This window comes from Macaca nemestrina, chromosome 14 (assembly GCF_043159975.1).
Source record: "Macaca nemestrina isolate mMacNem1 chromosome 14, mMacNem.hap1, whole genome shotgun sequence".
In the NCBI taxonomy this organism is placed as follows: domain Eukaryota; kingdom Metazoa; phylum Chordata; class Mammalia; order Primates; family Cercopithecidae; genus Macaca; species Macaca nemestrina.
Window position 1 is genome coordinate 69,337,810 of NC_092138.1, and position 24,405 is coordinate 69,362,214.

General features: G+C 46.4%; 1 protein-coding gene across 12 annotated transcripts in view; it reads right to left on the reverse strand.

Annotated features, from left to right (window-relative positions):
* The window catches only part of LOC105477205 (ankyrin repeat and sterile alpha motif domain containing 6), a 71,289-nt gene that overhangs the window by 37,209 nt on the left and 9,675 nt on the right, over nt 1-24,405 (reverse strand). For 9 of the 12 annotated variants that reach the window (XR_011612722.1, XR_011612721.1, XR_011612724.1 and 6 more), the window contains exons 3-12: nt 22,799-22,843; nt 21,923-22,127; nt 20,415-20,521; nt 18,134-18,282; nt 16,457-16,655; nt 15,637-15,686; nt 14,980-15,063; nt 12,099-12,302; nt 9,136-9,289; nt 6,317-6,486 (exon numbers count right to left, since the gene is read on the reverse strand). Coding sequence is in view for 6 of the 12 variants with exons in the window: in XM_071078070.1 (XP_070934171.1) it covers nt 6,317-6,486; nt 9,136-9,289; nt 12,099-12,302; nt 14,980-15,063; nt 15,637-15,686; nt 16,457-16,655; nt 18,134-18,282; nt 20,415-20,521; nt 21,923-22,127; nt 22,799-22,843 (1,367 nt within the window). In the remaining 6 variants the exon portion in view is untranslated. The remainder of the gene's footprint in view (nt 1-6,316; nt 6,487-9,135; nt 9,290-12,098; nt 12,303-14,979; nt 15,064-15,636; nt 15,687-16,456; nt 16,656-18,133; nt 18,283-20,414; nt 20,522-21,922; nt 22,128-22,798; nt 22,844-24,405) is intronic. The other 3 variants (XR_003016989.2, XM_011733610.3, XM_011733609.3) reach the window with 1 other exon arrangement.

Below are 24,405 nucleotides of genomic sequence, written 5' to 3' on the forward strand. Positions count from 1 at the left end.
TATTTGTCTGCCCTTTCGCTAATGCCACACTGGAGCTTTATGGTAAGTCTTGAAATTAGGTAGTGTGAGCCTGCTAACTTTATTCTTTTTCATACGACTATTATAATTTTTTGTACCTCAATATAAAATTTATAATCAGTTTCTAGATCTCTATAAAAAGAGCTTGCTGGGATTTTGATTGGGATTACATTTAATCTGTAAATCAAATTGCAGAGAATTGGCATCTTCATAATCGCAAGCCTTCCATCTCTTCATTTATTTAAGCTTCTTTGATTTATCAGTATTTTGTAGTTTTTGACCTATTGATTCTATACATATTTTATTAGATTTATACCTAAGTATATTATATTATTATATTCCATATAATACATTTTCACATAACTTCAATTTCATACACGTTAAATGTATTAAAAATATTTTTAAAATTTCAAATTAAAAAAATTCTGAATGTCCTAATGCTAAATGTCTATTACTACTGTAGAGAAATACAGCTGACTTCTGGATATTGACCTGTATTGTATCCTGAGACCTTGCTGGACTCACTTATTCATCCTAAGAGCTTTTGTGTAGATTCTTTGGAGTTTTCTATGTGAACAGTCATGTCATCTAAGAACAGAGATAGTTTTGTTTCTTCCTTTCCCGTCTGTATGCCTTTTATTTTTCTTGCCTTATTGTACTACCAATATTTTTGGTACAAAGTTGACAGTTGGAGGTAAGAGACAACAACCTTGTTCCCAGTCTTAGGGGGAAAATAATATTTTACCATCAAGTATAATTCTGGCTATATGCATTTTATGTCAGATTCAGGAAGTTTCCCTCAATTCCTAGTTTGCTGAGAGTTTTAATGATGAATGGATTTTAAATTTTGTTAAGTGCTTTTTCTGCATATTCTTCTTTAGTCTGTTCATATGGTGAAAGCTAATGATTGATTTTATAAAGGTGAACCAGATTTGCCTTCCAGGGACGAACCTCACTTGGTCAGAAGGCATTATACTTTCTATTTAATCATGGGATTAGATTTGCTCATATTTTGTGAAGGATTTTTATATTTATATTCATGAGGGCTATTGGTCTGTCATTTTTCTTTTCATGTTAGTCATAAAAATACATCCTTGTTCCCAATCTTAGGAGAAAAGAAAATCTTAGGGATTTTATATAATAATATAGGGGTCAATTCTCCAAGACATGCAATCTTAAATGTGTACACAGCTCGTGAGGCAAAAACCAACATAACTGAAAGGAGAACAGACCAAACTGCAGTTACAGTTGGACACTTTAAAACTCCTCTCTCAGAGATTAATAGAACAAGTAGACAGAAAATCAGTAAGAATATAGAAGACATGAACAACACTATCAACCAACTAGACTTAATTAGACATTTATGGACATTTATAGAACTCCTCTCCCTCAAACATAACAATAGAATGCACTTTTTTTCCAATTGCCTATGAGAAATTCACCAAAATAGATTACATTCTAGGGCACAAAATAGACCTCAAAACATTTAAAGGGACAGAACTAGAAACAACTATAATCAAATTAAACTAAAATCCCCAATAACAGAAAGATTTCTGGAAAACAAATAATTGAAAAATAAACAATATGTTTCTAAATAATCCATGGGCCAAAGAGGAAATCTCAAGAGAAGGGGAAAATATTTTGAACTGAATTACAATTAAAATGTATCAAATTTTGTGGGATGTAGAAAAAGCATCACATAGAGGTAAATTTATAGCATAAAATATCTGTATTAGAAAAAAAGAAAGATCTCTAAACTGTAATCTAAGCTTCCACCATAAGAAACTAGAGAAACAAGATAAAACCCAAAGAAAGTAGAGGGAAAGAAATTATAGATAAGAGCAGAAATCAATGAAATTGAAAACACAAAAATAGAGAAAATCAATAAAACCAAAGTTGGTTCTTTGAAAACATCAATAAAATTGATAAACTTCTAGCCAAACTAATTAAGAAAAAAAGAGAGAAGTCACAAATTACCAATAGCAGGAATGAAAAAGGAGACATTCCTACTGATCCTATGTAATAAAATGGTAATAGATACATACTATTAACAACTCTAGATCCATAAATTCAACAACTTAGATAAAAGGGAATTACTCCTTGAAAGATACAAAGTACAAAAACTTACTCAAATAGAAATAGAACACCTGAATAGTCCTGTATCTATCAATGAAATTCATTCTGTAAGTTAAAACCTTCCAAAAGAGAAAATGACAGGCCCAAATGGTTTCCCTGGCAAATTTTATCAAACATCTAAGGAAAAGGTAGTAAGAACTGTACACAGTATCTTCTAGAAAACTAGAAAAGGAGATAATACTTCCCAATTCATTTTATGAGCCAACATGACTCTAGTTTTTTCTTTCAGTACTTTAAAGATGTCACAACACTGTCTTTGATTTGCATGATTTCTGACAAAAAGTCTGCTATAATTCCTATTTTTGTTTCTCTGTATGTAATTTCCTTCAAGAAAAGGCTGCCTTCAAGATTTTCTCTTTGGCTTATTTTCAGTAGTTTAAACATAATATGGAGGGGTATATTCTTTTTGATATTTACCCCATTTAGTGTTCTGTGACCTTCCTGGATCTGTGGTTTGGCATCTGTCATCAATTTGAGAAAATTCTCAACCATTATTTGTTTTCATTTTTTAGGCATTATTTCTTTACATATTCCTTCTGCTCCACCTTTCTCTCTTCTTTTAGGGATTCCAATTATCTCTATGCTATGGCATTTGATATCATGCCATGACTTTTGACTACTGTTTGTTTTGTATGTGTTTCTTCTTTCTTCTTTTGTGTTTCAGTTGGGGTAAATTCTACTGATCTAACTTCAAGTTCACTGATTCTTTCCCTGGCTGCCTCAAGTCTACTGAGGTGCCTGTCAAAGGTATTTCTCAACTCCATTACTGTTTTTTTTTATTTCTAACATTTCCATTGGGTTTTTTCTCATAGTTTCCATCTCTCTACTAAAACAGTTACCCAAAGTTACCCATAAGATCTTGCATGTTGTTTATACTTTCTATTAGGACCTTTAACATATTAATCTTAGTTATTTAAAATTCCCTGTCAAATATTCTAACACCTTTGTCAGATCTGATTATCATGATTGCTTCATTTCTAAGGAGTGTGGTTTTTCTTGTCTTTTTGTATGTCTTGTAAATTTTGCTAAAAATTGGACATATTATAGAGTACAGACTGAGATTTCTAAGCATAAATGGATATATCTTTCTTCCTACTAAGACTTTAATGCTCCTTCTAGCTGATTATATGCCTGAGTGGAAAAAGAACACCCTTCCTGAGATTTTGAAAGACTTTACCAAAAAGCTGGCTATACCACTAATATATTCTTCTCTCTTTTCTCTGCTCTTTCCATGAAGACAGACAATCCCAAATAGAATTTCTGATTAAGCAGGAGATAATTAATATATCCCCACAGATCTATCCGAGCCAAAAGCGAGTAACATGATACTCTGGACCATATGGGCAACATACTGGGGAAGAGGTGGGGAAATATAAGATTATTTGGGATTCTGTGAAATATTTGAATTGTTCTCAATATCCCTTGAGTGGTAGGTTGATTCTGTTAAGGACATCATCTCTACCCTTCCCTCTGCACATAGTTCTGTATGCTGTCCTGCCGTAGGCATACTAACTTGCTTAAACAATCCGATTGGTTTTCAACCCATGCCTTTAGCCACTGCCATGAGAACATGTCCAGGCTTGCTGTAGACACATGTGGCTCAGTTGTCCTGGCCACGTCGGCCACCATCCAGGTGAGTGATCCCTGCAGACCAGAGAACTGCCCACATAAGTCCAGATTAAACTGCTGACCCCCAAACATACAAGCAGCTAAGTAATGTTTTTGTCTGAAATGACTGAGTTTTAGGGTAGGAATAGAAAGCTGATATATCTAGCAGGCCTTCTGGCCTCCAGAGATCTGGGAAGTATTGGTGCACACTCTAACGACATCTATGCCGTGTCTCCTGGAGCTCATATCACACTGATTCATGGCCCTGATAGATGCCATGCCCTGTGGATATTCCACCACTACAGGGAGTTGTTTTAAGCAAAGTACAAAAACCAGATTCAGGAGGCTCATATTTTGAATACTAATTTCTAATTTTTACTAAGGTAATCTTTGAAAAAGCACTTCATCTCTCTATTTTGCTGCTGGGATAGAAAACCCACTTCTGTGTCCTTTGATTTAAGGCTGTGGTTTCTATGAGTCCTGGACTGGGCTGGCTGCAACAGACGCTCTGGCAGGAAAAACATTCCCCAGACTCTCTCCTGAGAGTCTCATTCAGGTACGCTGGGGTGGAGCCCAGAAATCTGAATTTTTAGACAGCTCCCCAAGATCATAACATACTATTAACATTATGTTACAAATGTCAGGTGATTGTTGAAATGGATGGTTTCCCCAGTTTACTGCTTCCTGAATGCATCTTTTGATACAATCTCCTTTCATCAGAATATACTTATATATAATATATGATCAATACATCAAAATAATAGTTAATACTTAATATAATAAATAATAATGTAATTTATAACTTGGAAATGTCTGCTTATTTCCAACAAAAATTAAAGGAAGCTAATATATAACACATCCAAAAAGACCATCAGAAAATAAACAAAATTTTAGACAACAAAGAAACACTGTATCAAAGCCTCAAAACAGTACACTTCATGAGTAGCTGAGTTTCCTAGTAGCAAAGGTAAAGAAAGAAATACAATAATTATAAAAATTCTTACTATCTGATAAAATATATCGAAGTATCAGTAGAGACGTTTTTCCCCACAGCCAAATTATAAAAGGAACTTAATCGTATAGGACTTTTACACAAATTATTTTGAAAATAAAAAAATGGAAAATAAGTGAATGTATACGGAGAAAGAATCTTTTTGGAGCTACACTGTAAAAGGAATCTTAAATTATATAGGTCCTATTGCATAAGGGATCTTGAATAACAAAAAGAGTTGTGTAACCAACAGTAGCTGGGCAGAAAATGACTATTTCTCACACGGTACATGTACGTCCTGGGAGCATAAGTCTCTGGAGGTGATTCTTTGGTGGGCAAAGGTCCATGGATGAGGGAGGCTTTCTGTGTTCAGACTTTTCTCACCGAAGGAAGCTTACGACATCTAAGAACTATGAAGAGTAGGGTTATGCCTGGACATAGAGTCCCCTCAGAGGAGGAAAGGGCTATGCTGCACTAGTAGGGAGCCAGTTGGTGGAGGAGCCAGTTCACACTCACGACTAGGAACCCGCACTCTGGGCTCACACCAGAAATCAACCAAGGCGAAGAGGTTCAGGAGGCAGAGGCACAGTCTGAAGGCACTAAAAAACTTCTCGTTCCAGGAAGGCATCTATGTTTTCTTGTCTACTGCATAATCTGTAGATGCTAACAATGTGGTGACTGTTCTCTGGCTGCATTAATGGAAGCACAATGCCCAGAAGCAGGGAGACAAGGTCCCAGCTCTGTCCTGCTCACGTCCTTCCTTCAGCTCCTCCCTGTAGCCTCTGGAGTGCTACACAAGTTGTTCCCTCACCCCAGAACAGTCGCACCAATACCCCTGGCCCACCCATACCCCTTTCACCTGGCTCCAGCCTCACCCTTCAGATCCCCATCCAGATGGCCCTGATGCCATCAAACCTGGGTAGGGCCCCCCACCTGTGCCCCTACAGCATCCTTGCTGCTCCACAACAACCCGTCACACTGAGCTGTGACTGCCTGTGTCCTTAGAGTGGTCGCCAAATTTCCCAGTTCACAGTTGGGTCCTCACTGTTAGCTGTGCCAGGCACAGAGCAGATGCTCCCAGGATGTACACAATGGATGAATAAGGTTGAAGGACAACAAAGACCACTAAGAACACTGTCAATAGGAACAGCCAACACGGACCTGGGCTTACCCTGTGCCAGGCCCTGTTTAAATGCTGAGGTGTGGGGCTGAGAGCTGAACCCAGGCAGGTTGCTCCTCAACTGATGCTCTTAAACCATTCATCCTCATCAAGGAACAAAAGTGTGCCATGTGCTGGGTGACCTGTGGGGCTGCAGGAAGTGGGTGTGTACCCTGCCACTGTGCAGCAGCCCAGTGCCCCTCAAACCTGGAGATGTGAGGGGAGGTAAATGCCTGGTGCGGGGGACCGATTCAGCCCTTCTCATGAAGCCCAGGAGTGGTTGGCTGGAAGGGACCTGTCTTTAGTCCTGTCCCACGACTAAGGCACTGCCCATGCTCCCCGGCAAGTGGGCCACGTTAGGACAGAATCTGAGTGTAACAGGAGGAGACGCACAGAACAAGCACCTTGCCAACGGGAACGCTGCCACCTGCAGGGGAGGCTGGAAGCTCAGACGGGCTGGACCCCGGTGCTGGCCCCACAGGGCTTGACCGATGGCTGGGTTTCTGCTCCGATAATCCAGCTGCTTTTTTCCTCTGGGCAGCGATTTGGGACAAGACATTGTCTATGCTGCCACCTGAGGAAACACAAAAGGAGTGAACACCGTGGGCACAGAGGGCTTACTCCAACACAAGGGTGGTGGACTGTCGTGTGATGACTGGGTTGGAGTCAAGTCTCCCAGACTCCCTTCCCCATGTGGCTCCAGGACAGGGCTGACAACAGGAGAACTCTGCAGGAGAACCGCGAGGTGGAAGTTTAGGCAGCAGGCTCTGTGCTGCAAAGGTGTGACGGTAAGAGGTGGCAAGCAGCGGCACAGGCAAAACCCAGTCCATCCTCGCTTTCCCCCTGCCATGGCCAGCTCGTGCCAGCCCCTACCAGGCACAGATGCAACACCCTGCACCCGATACTCATAGCAGTCCCTCTGCAGTGCCAGCCAGAAGCTGCACAAACCATCTTGTCCGGCTGCACCAGGGTTTCAGGAGGGCTAGTGAGTGAGTGGTCCCTCACCCTTTCACTCTCCCTTTATGTGGCCACCCCCAAGACTGGGTCAATACATTCCCAATTCCATGATGCTCAGAGTGGTCTGCTTCCTGACTGAACCCTGACTGCCATCTCCCTCACCCTGCTTCCCCAAATCTACAGGTAACCTCGAACTATTATAAAAGAAATGTGCCGGGTGTGGTGGCTCACGCCTGTAATCCCAGCACTTTGGGAGGCTGAGGTGGGCGGATCACAAGGTCAAGAGATCGAGACCAGCCTGACCAACATGGTGAAACCCCGTCTCTACTAAAAATACAAAAAATTAGCTGGGTGTGGTGGCGGGCGCCTGTAGTCCCAGCTACTCGGGAGGCTGAGGGAGGAGAATCGCTTGAACCCAGGAGGTAGAGGCTGCAGTGAGCAAAGATTGCATCACTGCACTCCAGCCTGGCAACAGAGTGAGACTCTATCTCAAACAAAACAAAAAACAAACAAACAAACAAAGGAAGAAAGTGATAATACTCAGGGCTGGGAGGTACTCAAGGGGGGACACTAATGACTAACATTTATAGAGGATTTACTATGTGCCAAGCCCTGCTGTAAATATTTCACATGTTTAAAGAGAGCCATTCTGGAGGGCAAAACATCAAAAGCCTCAAAAATAGGCATACTCACAAACTCAGTCACCCTGATTCCAGCAAATCTAAGTAACAGAAATCACTGAACATATTGGTGAATATGGAAGCATGAAGGTATTACGAAGGGAGGTATTACCTACAAAAAGCAAAAATCTAGGAACAGCCTCAGTGTTCAACACAGGGAATTGGTTAAATGAACTGTGATGCCTCATATAAATGGAACACTGTTTGATTATTAAACAAGGTGCTGTAGATATATATGCATCAGCGTAAAAAGGTGCTCACAATCTAGCAATGTGAGGAAAAAGAAAAAAGTAAGTTACAGAGCAGTTTATAGTTTAGAAAGGCACGTGGTTCCAAGAACAGGCTCTGAAGTCAGGCTGCCTGGGTTTGGATCCTGGCTCTGCCTACTAATAGCTATGTGACCCCGGACGAGTTATCTAACTGTCCTTAGCCCCAATCCCCCATCTGTAAAACAGAGGTGGTAACTTCATTGGCTGCTGGGGCACTGAAGGAGATTATTCATTCAAAGGGCTTGGCATGCAACTTGACAAATATTAAGTGCTCCATAAATTATTGTGTCTTTTTATAAATATTCATAATCTAGACAAAAACACTTTCCAGATATATATATATATATATATGAAAATGATAATGATGATCTGTAGCGGGTGAGATTATACTTTGTTTCAGTCTCTTGGCTCATCTGGTCTTAAAGCTTTTTCCACTAGAAGCAGGGTGGCTGATATGGTTTGGCTGTGTCCCCACCCAAATCTCATCTTGAATTGCATTTTCCCACAATTCCCACATGTAATGGGAGGGACCTGATCGAGGTAATTGAATCATGGGGGCGGGTCTCTCCTGTGCTGTTCCCATGGTAGTGAATAAGTGTCATGAGATCTGATGGTTTTATAACAAGGAGTTTCCCTGCACAAGCTCTCTCTTGCCCTGCCGCCATGTAAGTTGTGCCTTTCAGCTTCTGCCACGATTGTGAGGCCTCCTCAGCCATGTGGAATTGTGACTCCATTAATCCTTTTTCTTTATAAATTACCCAATCTTGAGTATGTCTTTAATAGCAGCGCAAGAACAGACTAATACAGTGGCCTTCCTGCAAAGCTGGTTTGGTTAATCCTGGATGACCTTAGGGAGGACTAGAAAGTATGCTGCAAGCCCACCATAACTTTGGGGCACTCTGCTTTGAGACCTAATTGCCACCAACTTGCTGTGTGACCCTAAGCAAATCTCTTGCCCATTGTGAGCTTCATTTTCCTCATCTGTTCAATGAAGGGGCAGAATGAGAAGGTCCAAGCTCTAACTTTCAGGGATTTTAAACACTGTGAAAATACCACACATTTCTTTTAATCCAAGAAGAAAAAAAAAAGAGCATTCTGGACTTTATTTTCCTTCATCTCCATCCACCCGCATCCCCAAGAAACTGTATAAAATGTGAATTGTGAATTCACTGAAAAATCTCTTAGCCACATCAAGGAGAAAGTCCCTCTTGTGCGGTCATTTCTGCCACTGTCTGCAGCCTGAATATCCGGGCAGCGCACACCCTCAGTCCCAAGGGATTATCCCACCTCCCTGAGTGGCCCTGCCCAGCTACTCACCTGAGCGGTTAAGCAGCTCCCCACCATGCCGGCTCACACCTCCTACCCCACTGGAGCCGCCCGATGAATGGGGCGAGTGGTTGAAGTTTCCAGAATTGGCAGGAGAGGCTGGGCTTCTGGAGAGGCTTGGAAATTTAACAGGCCTGACGGGTGTCTGCAAGAATAAGGCACGTACAGCACTTAGGGAGGCTGCTCCTCCCTCCAGCCGTGCAGATCAGTGTGAGGGTTCCTGCGCTCAGGTGGTGCACACCCCACCAGAGCTCGCTGTGCCCAGCACGGCCCTGCCAGGGCCCATCAGGGGAGTCCCTGAGGGATAGAGCTTGCTTCTATGTGCTGACAACTCACCCATCAGCTCAGTGAACCCATGTGATGTCATTTCCCATGAGCCACCTTGCTTTCAGTCTCATTCAACTCCAGGGCCTTCCAAGAAAAAACCTGACCATGTTATTCACTGACAACCCATGGAGGCCTCAGCACATCCAGGACAAAATCTAGCCCCCCTCAGCACCACCTGGCACAGTAACCAGCTCCCCACCTCCAAGCCTGCTTCCGTGATGCTGTCCCTATTGGTCCCTCAGCCTGGAATGGGTCTTCTCCTCCCCACATCCTTGATGGTGCCTTTCCTGGCCCCATTGTCTCTGGTGCCAGGGCTCCCGGTCACATCCTCTCCACCCTGAACTCACTCCACCCCCTGCTTCACTTGCTCTGCTCCAGGCACACCAACCTCCTTTCGGTTTCCTGCTGATCCTTTTTGTGCCTTGGGGCCTTTGCCCAGGCAACCTGTTCTACATGGACCCGGCAGCTCCTCCCACAGCGGCTCCTCCCTGTCCTTGGGTCTCAGGTCTCGGAGGCCTTCACTGCCTAAGCGGTGTAATGTGGGCTCTGGTCTAAGATGGGCTCCCGTGTAGGGCTGGCTCCCCGACACATGGCTGTGCTCCCTTCCAGCACCCTCTTGGCTTACACTGTGACTCTTACCACGGCTTGTGAGTGTATGTTTACTGCGGCTGCCTGTGTGTCTGATGCCCCAGTGGACTGTCAGCTCCATGGGGTCTTGGTTCTCTGCTGTATGCCTGGTACCCAGCTCTGGCCTCGGCACAAAGGCGGCACTCAGTAGATATGATTAAAGTTGGAGTAGGCTGAATCGCCGCCCCCAAAAAGATACACACTGTCCTAATTCCCAGAACCTTTGACTGTTACCTTATGAGGCACGAGACTGAGGATGAGCTTATATGTGCTTACCTAAGATGTGCTCAAGTCAAGAATTTTGAGAGGAGGAGCTTATCCTGGAATTTCCAGGTGGGCTTGAAATGCAATCACATGTATCTTCATAAGAGAAAAGGCAGAGGGAATTTTGACAAACGAGCAAGCAATGTGACCATGGAGGCTGAGACTGGAGTGACGCAGCCACAAGCCAAGTGAAGCCTAGAGTCAAGAGAAGCTGTCAGAGGAAAGAACGGATCTCCCTGGAGCCTCCGGAGGGAGCAGGGCCCTGCTGACACCTTGAGTTCAGGGTTTCTGCCTCCAGGACCGTGACAGAATACATTTCTGTTGTTTTAAGCCATGCAGTTTGAGGTGACTTGTTACAGCAGCCATAGGACACCAAAACAAAAGTCCTCTTGTAGGTCCTCTGCTGTGGACACTTCTAAGGGAGAGACAGTGACAGATCCCAGGGCCCTGGCCCCACACTGTGGGCACTCCTAAGGGAAGGACAGTGACAAGATCCCCAGGGCCCAGAATGAGGCCCATCTGCTGAGTAAGCAAAACAGAACACACTTACAAAGGCTATAGCTCATGTTCTCTCTCCCTCTACCTGGGATGCTGCTGCCTGCACTCCACTGGGGAGAAAACTCTTCCACAGCTTGCAAATCCCAGCTCAGCTGTTGCCTCTGCCTGGAGGCCTCCTGAGTGTCCTACCACACACAGTCACCTCTCTGGTGCTCGCACACTCCTCACACTGCTCCCTGCCTCATGTTCTGCGCCTGTGTCTTTGCCACCCAGACCACCGCCTCTTCTAGGGCAGAATGGGGCTGACTGGGCTACATGGCAGTGGGATTCAGTGAATGTCCACTGAGCAAATGAAGCAAGTCAAGTTAATGTTCTGTCCCTCTAAGGTTAAATTATCAAGGAAACACAACCATAGAAGAGGTCTCAGGGATGGGTTCTACAACTCCCCCATGTTCCTACCTGATCGAGAATAGGGGACTAAACGCAAACCTGTCCTGCCTGTTTTGAGAGTATCTCCAGGCGCCAGGCTCTTGGTCTCCTGCTGGTGATCTGATACTACCATAGCCCTAGGAGGCAGCAGTGAGTGCTGGGGCCAGCCCCATCTTATAGAGATAGAGGCTATGTTTCTCCAATCACCCAGCACACGGCGACAGGGTCAGTCCTGAATCCCTTCGTCTTGCCTGTTTGCCGCATCTACCATCTAGATACAGGCTACACACAGAGATACTTCCACATTGACAGGGCTGTCAATTTCAGAAACAGACCAACAGCCACCAAGTTAGAAACCAATACAGTCAAAAGGACAGAAGTCACACTCTTGGGTACAAGAAAACACCGGCAGCACACACAGTTGCCACTGAGTGTTTGCTCTTGATCGTGGTTTACCAGCACTTGGCTGGTGATCTTCAGCTATTACTCCCACTCCCTGGGTCCCAGTTTCCTCATCTACTAAAAGGAAGGTTGGATTAGATACATCAGGTCTTCAAACTGTGCTCCTTGGAGCTCTAGGGTTCCAGTAAGGGGACAGATGTTCCCTGCTACCTCAACATTTTAATCTATTTTCCATATTGAGTTGCTCTATAGGGCTTCATTAGACAAAAGGATATCATCCACTCAAAAGAAAAAAAAAACGTTGCGATCCTTCTGGATTTGTCGGTTTGAGGTCCCTCTGCCTGGAACACACCATGATTTCAGCGAGCAGTGAGTGATGTGTAAAAGTGTGTCAGAAGACAACTTACGGCGTCTGTGCCCCCGCCACCCACAGGGTGGCCCCTGCTGGCTCTCTGGGGCAGCACGGTCTTCATGGGGTCTACCTTCCCGTTGTGACGCGTCCGGGACCGATCAGAGCTCCACAGCTCAAAATTGGAAGGAGGTAGGAATGGGGGGATGACTGCTTTCAGCTTGTCACTCGGCAGTCTGGTGAGGGGAGCTCCATTTCGAAGCTGAAAAAGACAGGCTGAGGGTTAGACAAGACCCCAGCAGGGCTCCCAACTCTGTGGGAAAGACTCCATGTTTTTCCTGCTTCTTGGGGCATGGCGCCACCATCCGCCCCTCCACCTAAGCCAGGAGCTATGTGGCATCTGCAGCTCTCCTCCCAGTAACCGCACAACACCCATGTCTGCTCTGCGCCAATGCCAGGCTCCTGGATCTCTCCCCACAGCAGCAAGATCAGAATGGGGCAGAGGAGACAGAGCGCCACGGAGAAGCAGATGATGTTGGTGTGCTATGGGGGACGCAGGGGAACTGGGAGAACACAGAGGAAGGGCGCCACTGCTGTGCAGTGAGGGCGCCTTTGTGGGGAGTGAGTTGAGCTTGAATGACAGTTTAAGCTGGGCCAGTGAAGACCAGAAGGGGCATTCCAGACCAAGTGAGGGGCCGGAATACGGAAAGGCCTGGAGCCTAGAGGAGCAGGACATGGATGCAGTGCTGCGAAGAGACCAGCCTGAGCAGCCGTTGGGGCTGAAGGAGGAAAGGGGAGGGGATAAGGGCTAGGGCCCAGCACCAACCACTTTCTTCCCCAGCCCCCCACAAACCAGCCTGCTCCAGCCACGCCTCCTGCTGCTGACATTTAATTCTAATTTAATTTTAAATTTTGAAAATGTGATTTGGGGGTCAGTATAAAATCTACACAGTAATGACTGTTAGATCATCAAGGAAAGTGTTCACAGATCACGCTCACCTTAATTAAGAAAAAACAGTGAACTTTTTGCCAGATGGTGCTTTGCAGCAACGGGCATCCCACAGCTAAACCTGCCTCAGAAGCCGAGCAAGGCGGGCATCTCCACACCGACGGCTGCACATGCCCATCAGCGGAGCAGCCAGGCCACCCCACCCATTATGGGTGGGCAGGCACACTGGCGCCCTCTACAGGGCATGAGGGGTCAGGGAAGGAGTACACCTCCCGGGTTCCCAGGCTGGCTCTGTCCTGCTTTTCTGACAGTCTGTAAACAAGTGCTGTCCCCTCTTTCCCTCTAGACCACAACAAGCTCATCTAGCAAACAGGGTTGAGTTGGACACTCAGCGACAAACCCACCACCACAAAAGGGTCTTTTCCCTCCCTGGGGTAACAGTCTAAATTGTTGCTATCATTCTGGAAGCCAATGACATTCACAACCTTTGACCCAGGAATTCCATTTCTAGGTATTCATCCTGAGCAAATATCAGGCAAGTAGGGGAAATGAAGGTATAGGGACATGCATCTGAGCTGTTAAAATAACAAAAAACTAGAAATCCCAGAGTCTGACAGTTCAGTCTTAGATAAAGAGACACGTTCCTACACTGGAATGTTCTAACGTAGCCATTAAATATGATGTGGCTACATGGTGTTTGATGACATGGAAAAGATGGTCACAACATACAAATCACAAATAAATTGGATTCAACACAATATGGGAAAGATACTAACAGTGCCAACCTCACGAATATTAAATGAGCTAATATATGCAAAGTGCGGTGAATAGTAGCTGGTACTTAGTAAGAGCTATGGTATTTGCTATTATTACATATAATATCACATTTATTTATGCTAAAAAACTGCTTACAAAAAATACTCAAAAGACATATACCATAAAAATGCCAACCACGGTTATAGCTGGGTGTGTGATCGGGGCAAATTTATTTTCCTTCTTTATGTTTTACTGCTTCTTCCAAAATTTCTAAAACAGCATTTCTGTCTTCACACCAAAAATAATTATTGCTATTTAATAACATGATCAAATGTAAGGCAGCACAAGCTCCCACAGTCAGTGTTAGAACCATCAATTTACACCTGTTGGGGTGGCAGGGAGCCATGGGCAGATTGGGTCAGGACTCCTCGCTGGGCTCTGCAGTTCCTGACGCTGCTGAAGCCTTTCTGGGAGCCCCCGCTGCTCCCTTGTCCTCTGCAACACTGCCCTCTGCTGGCTACTATTAGGGTCTTAACACTAAAGGGACTCAAGTCCAACTTTAACCATTAAGCTCTCATGTCAGAGGAAAGGAATGTGAAACTCAAAGAGGGGAGGTAACACATCCAAGTTCATACCACGGAGCTTATTCTGGGCCAGACCCTAGGCTAAGAACTTCCTGGGAGTGATCTTGTTTAAAAACCATAACCACGAGGAATCCCCAAAGTCAGAGACTACAAAGTGTCCCCCAGTATCTATTTTTCACATCTTAGAAATGACACACCTGATGTTTATTTAGATGGGCACAGGACCACCTGGAACAAAGACTTCATTTCCCAGCTTCCCCGCTGTGATTTAAGCAAAGTTGTTTCCAAGAAATCTTTTTTTTTTTTTTTTTTTTTTTTTTTTAAAGACAGAATCTTGCTCTGTCACCCAGGCTGGAGTGCAATGGCACGAGCTTGGCTCGCTGCAACCTCTGCTTCCTGGGTTCAACCAATTCTCCTACCTCAGCCTCCCGAGTATCTGGTATTACAGGCGCCCGCAACCACGCCCAGCTAATTTTTGTATTTTTACTAGAGACTAAAAATACACCATGTTGGCCAGGCTGGTCTCAAACTCCTGACCTCAGGTGATCCACCCGCCTCTGCCTCCCAAAGTGCTGGGATTACAGGCGTGAGCCACTGCTCGTGGCCCCAAGAAACTTCTTTAAAGACAGCTGGCATGTGCCCATGGCTACCTCTTTTCCACTCCTCTCTCCTGCTGGCTGGAATGAGGCCGTGATGGCCAGAGCTCTGGCAGCCATCTTGAACCAAGAGGTGACCTTAGAAATAGAAACCACACATGGGGGACCAACAGGCAAAAAGGACTCAAGTCCCTAACTCCAAGGAGTCATATACTAGTTCTGAACTTTGTTTACTTGAATGAAGTAGACTGCTATCTTATTTATACCACTGTTATTTGGGGACTTTTTGTTACTCACAGTTGACCCTAATCCTAATACATCTCTAATTTACAGATGAGGAAACTGAGGCCTCCCCAGCTGGACACATACCCTCCTCTTTGACTCCTCTCTCCCCGGTTCTCCACAGCCCAAATGGTGAGTCTTCATTTCTCATGCTGCCCATCAATTCCTACCCTCAATCCCCTGCCTCCCTGAGAACAGGGCCAGGGCTGACACCCATCGGCTGAGCACCAGCACAGCCCTCTCCAGTTTAGAGCTGGCATCTGTTCTGACTCCTCAGTGCCAGAGCTAAGCCTATTGCTACACATTCTGATCACCAACTCTATCTGTGACCACCACAAAGACAGACAAACGCCCATATCCCTCCTTGTAAATCAATCAACTGATGATTGCCAGAGACCTAAAATGCTTTTAGAAAAGCCCCACGCTCACCATGGTTGTCAATAACGTGTCTTCCTTTTCTCCTCTTGTGCTCCCAGGACCTGAGAGACAAATGGAAATTTCCTGAAATGACCCTTCCACGTGTCCACAGCATGAGGATGAGTGACTGGGGCTGGCTTCATCCTGGAAAACCAACTCTCCTGGGTGCTTAAATATTTAATAATAATTGGTATTCGATATTTTAATAGAAGGCAGGCATTTAAAAGGTATATTGGAAAATGTTTTCAGCTTTTCCATAAACCATTGCCGTGCTGGGTCAGACAGTGGTGCCCCCAGCTCAATAGTCTGTCTCAGACAGTGGTGCCAGAGGAGCTAATCCAGTTATGGGGAATCTGACTGTTGGAAGGGATCTTATCCATGTTCCAGTCAGTATGGGAATCTCCTTCAGCAAACTGACAAAGTTATCCAAGCTGTTGAATACCTCCAGTGATGGGGAGCTCACTACTCACACCCTCCCAGTAACTCATTTTATTTCAAGATGCTTTCAGTGTGATAGACCAATCACATTTCATAGTGGGGAAAACCACCTACCAAAGGCAAGAGAGAGGATGATTCCCTGTCGTCCTTCAGCAGGGAGTGTGGGACAGGAACCTGGGCCTCTTGCCACTGGGCAGCACCTTCTCATTCTATCACACTCCTGGTGGTTGTGTCCCTGCCTAAGTCTCTTTTCTACCAGACCAGCCTCTGTGCTCCAGTGTCACATTCCAACATCACCTCACCCCTGACAGCAGCCCAGGAGGTAGGATGAAGGGCAGAGGGTGCAGGCTCAGACCATTCCAAAAATTCTACTGCATGGGCAGGCTTTTCTCACCATTGTCTTTGGTCACAGGGGCTGCATCAGGCAGTGCAGAGCGGCTTGTCCTGTCCTGGGGGGCAGCCCTCATTGTGGAATCCAGAGCTGGCTCAGGCTCGTCAGAGAAAGGCAAAGGCTGGTTGCTGGACAGCCCGCGGGGCAACGTCTGCATCAGTTTGAGCTTTCGGAACCGATTGGACATTCGGTTCCACCAGGACTGCCAAAGGAACGCAGGGCAGAAGTCATGCTCCAGGAAGGGCAAGGAGAGCAGGCCCAGGACCCACCCAGCCCAGAGACAGTGACTACATTCACAGGTGCCTGCCCTCCCCTCTCCTGGGGCCTGGACAGACATTACTGATCAACAATAGCACCCATTCCCAATAAGCCATGGTTACTCACTAAATCTTTCCTGATCCATACCTTAGGCAGTCATTTCCAATAGCCTGGAGGTGGCAGTGAACCCTATTTGCCATCCCTCATCTAATCAATCTCCTCATTGCACGTGAGAAATGGAGACCCAGACAGGACTTACTTGAGGTCTTACAGTGAAACAGGGACAGATGGACACAGAGGCAGCTCCAGATTCCTAAGCGTCTATCATTGCATAATCTCCCTCCTCCTGCTCTGGTGATAACATGAGAGGCATCAGGATCTCTATATCAGGGCCTGGGCCAGTCGCTCCTACAGCTGATCCTCACCTATAGAGGACAGGCACTACCTCCCGGGAACACTTGTAACCCATGACCACTCAGAGGTTAATGAACAGCCACGAACGGCGTCTGTGAGGGCCTAGCCTATGGAAATGGCAGTAAAAGCAGGAACGAAGGGAGCTATGAGAACACCAGTCAGGAAGGATGCAGAGCTTGAGCCAGCGCCGAGTCTGCAGCCCTCAGAAGGCGCTGCCGCTCCATGCAGAGTGGGGAGGTGGGCAGACAAAACCAGTGTGTTGTTTTATTTTCTCAGGCATAAAGTAAGTTTGACTTCAAACAAGTAGAGCAGGACGTGGAAGATGAGAAATCCAAAGAGGAAGTCTCAGCTTGCAGTTACAAGCAGCCACTAGAGCTTGTTTCTGGTGTTTCCAGGAAGCTGGCAGGGCCTGTGGACTGCAGGGAGACCCTAGAGTGGCACGATCAGCAAATATCCTGCACAGTAAAGCAGAGGCTGCAAATGGATTCCTTGGGAAGAGAAGTGTTTGCTTTGGCCAGCTCAGTACTAAATCATGCAGAATTTTCTAAAATTCCCTATACTTATGAATTAAGATTCCATATCAAAATCTGGATTTCTATTTTTTCCTTAAAAAAAAAAAAAAGAGATCTAGTAATATGGACCCACAGTCCTTTCTGAGACAAGCTCTTGCGCTGTCACATAGGCTGGAGTGCAGTGACGTGATCTCGGCTCACTGCAACCACCGCCTCCCAGGCTCAAGCATTTCTCCTGTCTGAGCCTCTGGAGTAGCTGGGATTACAGGCGTGGACCCACATTCTTACAAAGCAGCCACTGTTGCCACAACATGGTCACAGTCACCCCAGTTTTTCCTGGTCCCCCTTGTTTCCTATTGCTCAATGCCAGCTCACCTGCCACCCCTGCTGGGACTCCCCAGCAAAAACCAGCCTGGGTGCATAGGAGGCAGCAGGATCCCCGCCAGCCCCCATCTCCCTGGCCCCCTAAGCCCCTTTAAGACAGGAAAAGACAAACCTTCAGCCCACCCTTGTCATCAGGCAGCACTGGGATGCTCCAGGGCTGTCGGACCTTCGAGTGGGGCAGGGGCAGCTGGTGGCTCGGACGGCCTTTGTCTTTATTCACCTGCATGCACACAGATGCCAGCAGTCGAACAAGTTCCGTGTCTATGGACACAAAAGGCAGCATTTTACCTGCAAATATGTCTGTTGGGCCATGAGGAGAAGACTCAAGATGACCCCTATCAGACTTAGAACTCAGTCCTGCAGCTCCAGGGCCTGTGTAATTCCAGAATCAAGGCACCTGCCTCTCCATCTGATCTTCAAAAGGTGGCAAACAAAGCCAGCAGGGCTTAACCTACTTAACCAGAAAGAAAAACCGGAAGTCCTCTCTCATGAGGAACGCAGGGCGGACAGTGTGTTTAAAAGCGCAGGCTTCACAGCCAGGCTGCAGAGGTTCAGATTCTGCCTCTGTCCCTCCCTGGCTATGTAACTGCACGTAAATTACAAAGCCTCTCTGTGCCTCTGTACAAGTCAGCGACATTAATACCCACCACACAAAGGTATCTTGACGATTCATGGGAATTCCTTTAGAGCAATACAAGTGCCTTAAAAATATTAAGTATTATGAAGTTATTATGAACCCAACTCAGTTATATAAAAAAAAGCACTGCAAAAAAGATTGAGAAGAAACTACTCCAAACTATTAACAATGCTTTTTCTTGATGACTATTTCTTTTTTTTTTTTTTTTTTTGAGACAAGAGTCTTGCTCTGTCACCCAGGCTGGAGTGCAGTGGCACATTCTTGGCTCACTGAACCTCCACCTCCTAGGTTCAAGCGATTCTTTGCCTCAGCCTCCCATGTAGCTGGGGCTACAGGGCCCGCCACCATGCCTGGCTACTTTTTGTACTTTTAGTAGAGATGGGGTTTCGCCATGTTGGCCAGGCTGGTCTCGAACTCCTGGCCTCAAGTGATCCACCCAACTCAGCCTCCCAAAGTGCTGGGATTATGGGCGTGAGCCATCCACGCAGGGCTATTTCTTTTTTCTCTCCAAGTACTCAATAATAGGCATGAGTTTTTTCAAAAGTTTTGTGTAAACACCTTATTGAAAAACCCACTAGGAAAAATATTCCTAGGAACAGGCTGTTTTATTTGGGAAAGGGAATAAATGGCAGTGGAGGCTAGGGAGAAGAGGAACACTGAAAAGATAAGTTTGTCAGAAAAAGTGTGTATGAGATCCAGCGAGAGTGGCTGGGGACTGATGCCAAATAAACAAGTCTTGGCACGTGAAGAAGGTCTCCAATTAGGTGGAGTAAGATCACTAGACTTGGGGCACAGGACTCCAACTCTCTGGCTGGGACAGATCACTTCCCGAGTCTTGGCGACCTCATCTCTTCAAGAGGGTGTGAACCTCTGCTTCCCCTCTCAGACCTCTTCGAGGGTCAAACAGAACCAAGTGTGCATCTGTGAAGTGCAGGGGCCTGCAGCAGGGAAGGGGTGGCAAGGGTGGTGGTGCTGTGATGAGGAAGGGCACACCTGCTGGCTTCCTCTCTAGTTAAGAGGGCCAGCAGGTGACTTGTGACTACAGACGTCAAAGTCTTCTCTCCCCACAGCCAACAGCGAGAATCCCAGCACAGGGTTCAAGCCTAGTGGGTCAGAAGGGCCTCGGAGCTTCTCTCTCTCTGGGTTCAAACTCCAGGGTAATAAGATGACAGATCAGAGACCTTTCCCCTTGAGCTGGCTAACTGGAAGCCCAGGTCCCAAAAGAGGGCCTGTCACAGCAGGGGAGGGTCAAAGAGGAGTAGCAGGTACCAGCTGAGGACCAAGAGGGGTGGAACTAATGGCAACATTCCCAGCACAGGACCCTTGACCCTGCAGCCTCTATCTACACAATTAAGCTGAGGGGGCCATCGCTCTATCTCCCATTCTGCTTATCAAAGGGGCCTTTATGTTTCCACCTGAGTGACTCAGGATTTCTGGCTGTGAAGCACAGATGCCATTCTAGAGTGTGTGTGGACTGCGAAGTCAGACATGTCTTATTTTCCTTCCCTCTCTGGAGACTCCTAGGCGGTTGGTGCTGGAAGAAGCCCCCAGGGCCACCTGGTCCAAGTCCAGTGCTCCACTGGGGAGGGAAGGGACTTGCCTAAGGATCATGTGGTAAGCTCCTGACACTTGAGAATGACTTTCCCCCACGAATAAGCAAGTGCATAAAATACAAGTCACAGAGGAGGTGGTTGTCTTGACTCCCAGCCGGAGAAATGCTGGGTAGATTTACAACCCTTTTCTTGAAATTACCCACCGGGATCATTCAGCAGCATCACCAGGTCAAAGGCTGTGTATCCATTTTTTGCACGAAGAGTGACATCAGCCCCTTGGTTTAGCAGATATTTGACAATTTCCTTATTCCTGGGAAGAAAATGCTAGAGTTACATTCACTGAAAGCAAAAGTATGGCTTTGCTCCTGGGCAACAAAACCAACAACATTAACTACAAGGCTCAGTCTCTGAGCATTTAAGAAGGGCATGGAAGGGCAAACAGTCTCATTCTCTCATTCCCTAGCACGTGGGCAGGTCAAGCGGGAACATGATTTAAATCAAAGTCTAAGTGTTCCTTCCAGGAACAAAATGAAAACCGAGGCTAGATGTGGTGGCTCACACTTGTAATCCCACCACTTTGGGAAGCAAAGGCGGGAGGATGGCTTGAGCCCAGGAGTTTGAGACCAGCCTGGGCAACATGGGGGGCCTTGTCTCTACCAAAAATTTTGTTTAAAAATCAGCTGGGTGTGGTGGTGCAAGCCTGTAGTCCCAGCTACTTGAGAGACTGAGGCAGGAGGATTGCTTGAGTCTGGGAGGTCAAGGCTGTAGTGAGCCATGATCACGCTACTGCACTCCCGCCTGGCAACAAAGTGAGATACTGTCGGAAACAGAAGGGAAGGGGAAGGGAAGGGGAAGGGGAAGGGGAAGGGAAAGGGAAAGGGGAAGGGGAAGAGGACCAAACCAAGGGCTCTGCCCAAAAATCACTGACCCCATGGGAGACCCCACTTCTTCCACCCTAAACCAGGACATGTCCATTGGGTAAGTCTCCTACAGACCAAGGTGTCTGAAATAAAATTTCATCTTGGAATTCAATGCTCATCGAAGAAGAAAACAAACTGCTTTCAGATGACACAGGAAAGTGATCTAATCACCTAAAAGAGGGTAAGGAAAGAACCTAATTGGGAATCAGATAACTTAGCAGCTACAAGATGCCCACCCCAAAGAGGAGGCCTCCAGGAGGATGACAGCCCACCCTGCTGGGATGATCACATAAGAAGGGGTTCATAAGCACCCTGTAAACACTGAAGCTTATTCAAAAGGAGAGAGGTAGGACACATCTCACCATCAATCATCACAAGATGACAATGGTATGAATCACCAATGTTTACTTCATACAGGGGCTACTTAAGGAGGTCACTATATCTCAGTGTGAAAACTCCAATGAACCAGACATTGTGTTCAACTGAAACCAACCTAGAGAACCTTATCTCTCTGCATAAAATGCTTCTGCTGCATGGTTTTTCATGGCCACTGGTGAAATTCTGTGATGGGAGAACAGGAAATCTGGACACAGAAGGGTGGAAATAAAATGAACCTGTGCCGCTTTCATTTTTTTCTTTTCTTTTTTTTTTTTTTTTGCATGCCTCAATGTCGTCACAGTCCTGGGGTTTGTATGCAGCATCTCAGGACCAGAAGAGCCCACTGGAAACCCCCATCTCAGGCCAGAACATATGTCTGGCCTTGTTGCTGAGGGTGTGGAGCTGGCACTGACCCATGGTAGGTCGCCTGCATGAGGGCTGTCCAGCCATGCACGCTGTCCTGCTTGTCAACATCCGCGTGCCTCTCCACCAGTAGCTGCACCAGAGCCAGCTGCCCTGTAACAGCTGCTAGCATCAGGGGCGTCGCCCCGTCCCCATTGACCAAGTTCACGTGGCTGGGGTCTTCATCGGCAATCTCTTTGACCAGCTGGAAGTTTCCTACAAACACAAGCAAGAGTCTGGGTGATCTGTGGGCCTGGGACCATAAGCTGATTTATCCTGTGGTTCACGTAACAAACACTTGCTGGCCCTGCCTCTGCAGTGGGCTGCTGGGCACCATAGGGGATACTAAGAGGGGGTCAGAGATAGCGCTGACTCTCAAATGCCTCAGTCTAGGCGGGACAGAGACAAGCACACGAATGGGTAGAAGTGTTACTAAAAGACAGAAGTATTGTTAGTGTCTTCAGAGAACAGATGAAGGACACAGAAGAAGGCAGAAGGAGAATTCAGGTCTTGCTGTGGGGTGAGGATCGGGAAAGGCTTCCTGGAGGAAGGGTCTATATCAAGAGAGAAAATTTTAGGCTAAATGTCTCTTTGTCACAAAGAGACTGGAATGGGTATGCAGAGGGGCATTTCAGAGGCAGGAAGAGCTGGGGCATATAGCTAGCCAGTGTTCGGCTGGAGTGGGGCTGGAGGCCCTCTGGAGTCTATGTGTAGAGCTCCATAATAAATACTGGCCTCCAGGATCTGAACTTCCAAACACCAAACACCAAAATGCCTGTTTCTTTCTCAAATAACCTGGGTGGCCCTGCAAAGGACTACAAATATTAGGTTGGGAGAATGTAGTTCTGTATTCTTAAATATCCAAAAAGATCTTCTAAAGCGCTTACCCATTTTCAATGCATGGAAAATATCAGGTCGCCTTTTCTCTTCATCTGGGTAAACAAAGATTTTAAAAGTTAACCACGGAAAGGTTTAATATAACAGAAAAGTCACAAGGGTGTAACAACACAGCCTGGCTTTAAAAAGCATCTAATTCTCAAAAGCAATCTAATTGGAGACCTACGTAATGGACAAATCCAGCAGCCCTTCTGGAAGGTTTATTACCAAAGAACATCTGAAAACACTTCAGAGACAGATCTTGCCAACAAAACACAAAAGAGCAGCAGATCACGGCCCTGATCTCATGCAAATAAAGCAATCATTTTTAGGCAAAACAAATGTTGGCATATCCTTTCCTAGATATACTGAAAAGTCTTGGGGTCTTGGAAAATCTTGGATTCCTATGGACATTGTTTAAAAAAATTTTTTTTCTTCTAAAAACTAAACATACAATCATAATTCCAAATCTGCTGCTGACATACCGAGCAGCTGAGCTCTACGGAAGTTCACAGACACAGCCAACAGAAGAGCCAATGCTCATGTTTTCTTTCCCTCCCATGTAAGAAGCAATCAGAACATGCTCCCTGCCCCAAACCTGCAGACACAGCTGCCCAAAGGCCACTGCCCAACTGGGCATCTTCATGCTGTACCCTGAAGCCCAGCTGCTAGGTTGGGGCCAGACCCCATGCCTACCTGCACAGCTGAGCCTTGCTGCAGCTGCCAGATGCTAGCCCCTCTCTCACATGCTCATCCCACACCTTCCTCCAAGCCTGGGCCAGCAGGTACCCTGCTCCTGTCAGAGGAGGCATCCTCATGGCCAGTCTGCTTGCTAGGGGGCTGAAGGCAGGCCTTCTGCAGTCTTTAACTGATCCCAGGGGACGGAGCAGCTGCCAGAGGGAACTTGTGAATCTGGGCTGACTCTGGTCCAGATAAGCCCTCTTGAGCAGCTGGGAGGAAGCTGCAGCCCGGGGCAAGGAGCACTGAGTGTGGAGTCAGTGCATAAGAATTTCAGTGCGCATTTTTACAGTAAGCTGCCTCTTCATCACAAATGTGGGGATAACATCCCTTTCATCTGGCTGTTGCAGGGATCAAATGATAATGTTAAAGCCCCATTCAAAGAACAATTATTTCTTTACTAGCAACCAGCAAGGTGGACCCCAGAATTCTTTTTATGAGATGGAGTCTCACTCTGTTGCCCAGGCTGGAGTGCAGTGGTGTGATCTCGGCTCACTGCAACCTCTGCCTCCTGGGTTCAAGTGATTCTTGTGCCTCAGCCTTCCGAGTAGCTGGGATTACAGGCACATGCCACCACACCTGGCTAATGTTTGTAAGAGACAGTGTTTCGCCATGTTGGCCAGGCTGGTCTTTAACTCCTGACCTTGAGTGATCTGCCCGCCTTGGCCTCCCAAACTGTTGGGATTGCAAGCGTGAGCCACCGCTCCAGGCCAGAACCCCAGAATTCCTTTTTTTTTTTTTTTTTTTTGAGACAGAGTCTTGCCCTGTCTCCCAGGTTAGAGGGCAGTGGCAAGATCTCGGCTCACTGCAATCTCCACCTCCCGGGTTCAAGCGATTCTCCTGCCTCAGCTTCCAGAGTAGCTGGGATTACAGGCACCTG